The following is a 3,943-nucleotide window of genomic DNA, read 5'->3' as shown; positions in this document are numbered from 1 at the left end:
TTTTATAAGATTTAGAGTAGACATTCCCAACACAAGGATTTTAAACTTCAATCACACCCAACCAATAAGTATATATATATATTTATATGCAAACATAATAGAACGTGAGCATCTTATTTTGTCATGTACAAACACATGTAGTTCAGAAGAGATACAATAACTTGCCAATGAAACTTAGAGGAAAATCAACTACATATATGCTCAGGTAAAACTTTTTCTCTCTCAATGCTGATATAAGAAATCCTATTCAGTCATGTGGATAATACAGCGCAGACCCTCCCCTTTAAGCATGTATTCAAAGGCTTTGTTGATTTCTGAGAAAGGTACTCTGTGGGTGATGAATTTCTCCAATTCAAGTTCCTGTCATATTTGAAATAAGTCAAAATCAATAAAGTTTTCAAAATGATTGAGCAGTGAGAAAATAAAAGTTCTTAAACATTGTTATCAGAATATTACTCAAGAATTTTATGACAGCCAAAAAGTATTTTGTTTTCTATTCAATAGGTGAAATATGATTATAAAAATCCAAGATTCACTTTTATTGTTAAAGCAGAATACTTCTCTTAGAATACACAATAATTTCTATGGAGGAAATGTTGTTATCAGAGGGTGACCTGGACGAATGGTAATATTGATGTTTAGTGATCATTAGTCTCTCCCTTTGACATCAAATAAGCCAGAAAGTAAGAAATGAAGTTTCTAAATGAATTTCCAACATATTTTGACTGATGAAAGAGTCTTGTTTAAGATCATTATCTCTGATAAAATTTGAAATTAATTACACTAATTAGGTAACAACTATCATATTATCATGATGAAGATGACTCAACTAATGTGTGGATATTGCATATAAAACATAAGTGGGTCACTACTTGCAAATATAAACTCTATTCTCATGAATGATGAAATTTACTAACCTTGTTCATGTACATTTCTACCACTGATGGAAGGTCGGAACGTGGTTTATAATTTCCAAAGAAAGTACCCTTGAGAGTCCTTTCATTTAATAAATTGATGGGATGCGTTTTGAATGAATCGTCTTTATTTGGCACACCAACAAGTACAGCCACACCCCATCCCTACAAGTTTATACAGAGTAAGTCAAAGTTGGAGTGCAAGACATAAGAATTGAAAACATGCTTTAATGTAATACATAGTTAGGAAAATGATCATGGAAAATCAAGTGAGTAGAAAAGAAGGTTGAGGAAAGTTACATCATGCACGCATTCAAATGCAGATATCATTGCATTAACACTTCCCGTACATTCAACACTACGGTCAACTCCCCCGCCAGTCATTGCAACAATCACCTGTAATGAATTAAAGAGATTAAAACATGTGCCAAGATTTATGTATAAATTTCATGACTATAGTCCTTTAATATTAGGTGACAAACCTCTTGAACTGGCTTGTCATGTTCTTTTGGATTCACAAACTCATTAACTCCAAACTTCTTGGCTGTAGACAAGATAAGTACATAGATAAAAAAAGTAGTTTAGAACTTCAGAATTATTTAGCATCTTTGACTAATAAGGATCCTCGACGGAAAGAAAATTATGGTGCTTATATTTATTATATCTATAAATGAGTAATCCTTTTTTACATTGTAGAACACCTACAGGGGACAACACCATATTTTATAAGTGTGGGTGGATATAGTGTATGTAAATGTTACAATATTTTAGGTGTTTGAAGTGATAAAATTATAAAAATCATCAATAATGTATACTAGAACGTCTAAAAACTTCGCTCACCTTCAATAAATCTTGTAGAATTCAAGTCAACCCCTATAATCCTGGAAGCTCCAGCAAGTCTAGCTCCCTCAGCAGCCTGCAGAAAAGGTGTAAGCAAAAAACAATACTTAAATCACTGTTTGAGTAATAGATACACCAAAAATTTCCTCCTTTATTCGAGAAGAGAAAACTCACTGCAAGGCCAACAGCTCCTAACCCAAATATAGCCACTGATGAGCCTTTGGTTGGTTTTGCAACATTCAATGTAGCACCAAGACCTTCAATATGAAATTTATCAAGATTGTTATTTGGTAGAGAAGTTTTCCACCTGATAAAATGACATAATTTAATTCATTCTAACCTGTTGAGATTCCACAGCTTAAAATACACACTTTATCAAGTGGGGCAGCTGGGTTAATTTTGGCAAGACAGCCAACATGAACAACAGTGTATTCACTGAAAGTGGATGTTCCAACAAAATGGTATATTGGTTTTCCATTAATTGAGAACCTTGACTTCCCATCATTGAGCATTACACCACGGTCAGTATTAATCCTTAAGAGGTCACACATGTTACTTTCCTCTGATTTGCAATGCTGACACTCCTTGCACTCACCTGTGAACACCGGTAGCACATGATCACCAGGCTTGAGATCTGTTACACCCTCACCAACACTTTCCACAATTCTGAGAGCAACAAAAAAATAAGGTGGAAATTATTAGATGTGTCATATGGATTTAATTACTATGTATATGGATTTAATGGTGAAGTGTTGTTTATGTAGACATTTTATACACTATCAATCAATCATACAATATAACATTGTTAAAAATGACAGACTTTTGTAGTAACTACTCTGAATGTTTATATGTTGATTGATAATGTAAAAGTTTATGCATCTAAATTAAACTTATCATATGTGCAATTAATAAAGAACTTAACAAATGAGGTATTTGTTTTTTTCATATGAAAATAGTTGCATACCCTCCTGCTTCATGACCAAATATACGTGGAAATAAAGGTGTTTGTCCCTGTAAAATATTCAATGTAACAATATGAGCACATGTTCAATTATAGTTTTGAAAACTAGCAATATCGAATTACTTCATATACTAATACAACAACTCAATACCTTTGCTTCCCAAAAGTAGACATCAGTATGGCAGAGTGAGGTGAATAAAATCTTGACACGAACCTCATTTGCCTGTGGTGGAGATACTTCCACTTCCTCTATCACCAGTGGCTTAGCAGCTTCCCATGCCACCGCAGCTGAAATGCATAATTAATGATAAACCAACTTGTCAATAGGAAGTATTGATGCTAAGTTGTGACCTTCTTACATCCGTCAATAACCTGGTATCCTCCATATGAGGTAATTTCATTCGAGCTTGTAATATCCACAGCATAGTGGGGCTACCTCTACCAATTAGGATTTTCTCAGTACGCAAGACTAGAACTCGAGTCTTGTTTAATAAAAATAAGCATGTACCACTTGAACTAATCATCCATTTTTGTATACAATATAATTTTATTTAGTTAAACTGCAGTGGTATAATAGTGGGTGGCGGTAAGCATCAAACTCAAGATGCTCTATATCCTAAACCAATCCTCCCAAAAGTTTAACTTGGTAGGTAAAGGCATATGAATCACTTATTATATCTCTAACAAGATTTGCATGGCTTTACGGGAGCAAGTATACATAGAAAGTAGTGTAGAAGACACATGATTACAAAAAAAATGTTGGAAGTAGAAAAATTAGTGTAACCCAGCAGCAAAACGATTACTCAATTTTAGTCAATAACAAGAAAAGGAGGAACAATGAATCAAGTGAATAGAACCTATACAAAGATGTATAATTTTACAATACCTTTGCAACGTATGACCTTTCCAGCAGTGTTTGAAACCATTTTCTTTGCCTTGATTGACTTTTTTTCTTAGTATTCACTCACACAAAGACACAAGTATGTATTTCTATTTTTTCTTTCTGTGTAGATATGGGTTGGTTTTTGGTAGTATATATATAGTGCACACAGGGAGAATGGTCAATCTCATTTCTGATTTTAAAAGTGATCAAAGTAGTATTTGAAAGAAAAACCATGGAAATAGCTGGTTTTTGTTTCCTTAAGACAGAGGAGCTTACAACCAGCGGCGCCTTTGTTGTTCCAAATTCCCGCTGTCTGGTTTCTGGTAGTTAGTTGACATCTTTGCA

General features: G+C 33.8%; 1 protein-coding gene across 1 annotated transcript; it reads right to left on the bottom strand.

The window, feature by feature from the left end:
* LOC109326490 (alcohol dehydrogenase) lies at window positions 203–3,641 on the bottom strand. The gene is made up of 10 exons (XM_019559189.1): window positions 3,602–3,641; window positions 2,867–3,003; window positions 2,719–2,765; window positions 2,095–2,420; window positions 1,929–2,011; window positions 1,755–1,830; window positions 1,397–1,458; window positions 1,215–1,310; window positions 918–1,079; window positions 203–360 (listed from the first exon to the last, which is right to left on the bottom strand). Exons 1-10 carry the CDS (start codon window positions 3,639–3,641, stop codon window positions 244–246), a joined length of 1,146 nt encoding a protein of 381 aa, XP_019414734.1. The 3' UTR covers window positions 203–243.

This window comes from Lupinus angustifolius, chromosome LG14 (assembly GCF_001865875.1).
Source record: "Lupinus angustifolius cultivar Tanjil chromosome LG14, LupAngTanjil_v1.0, whole genome shotgun sequence".
Classification (NCBI taxonomy): Eukaryota; Viridiplantae; Streptophyta; class Magnoliopsida; order Fabales; family Fabaceae; genus Lupinus; species Lupinus angustifolius.
Note: the sequence above shows the minus strand (reverse complement) of the source record. Positions and strands in the feature narration are given on the sequence as shown.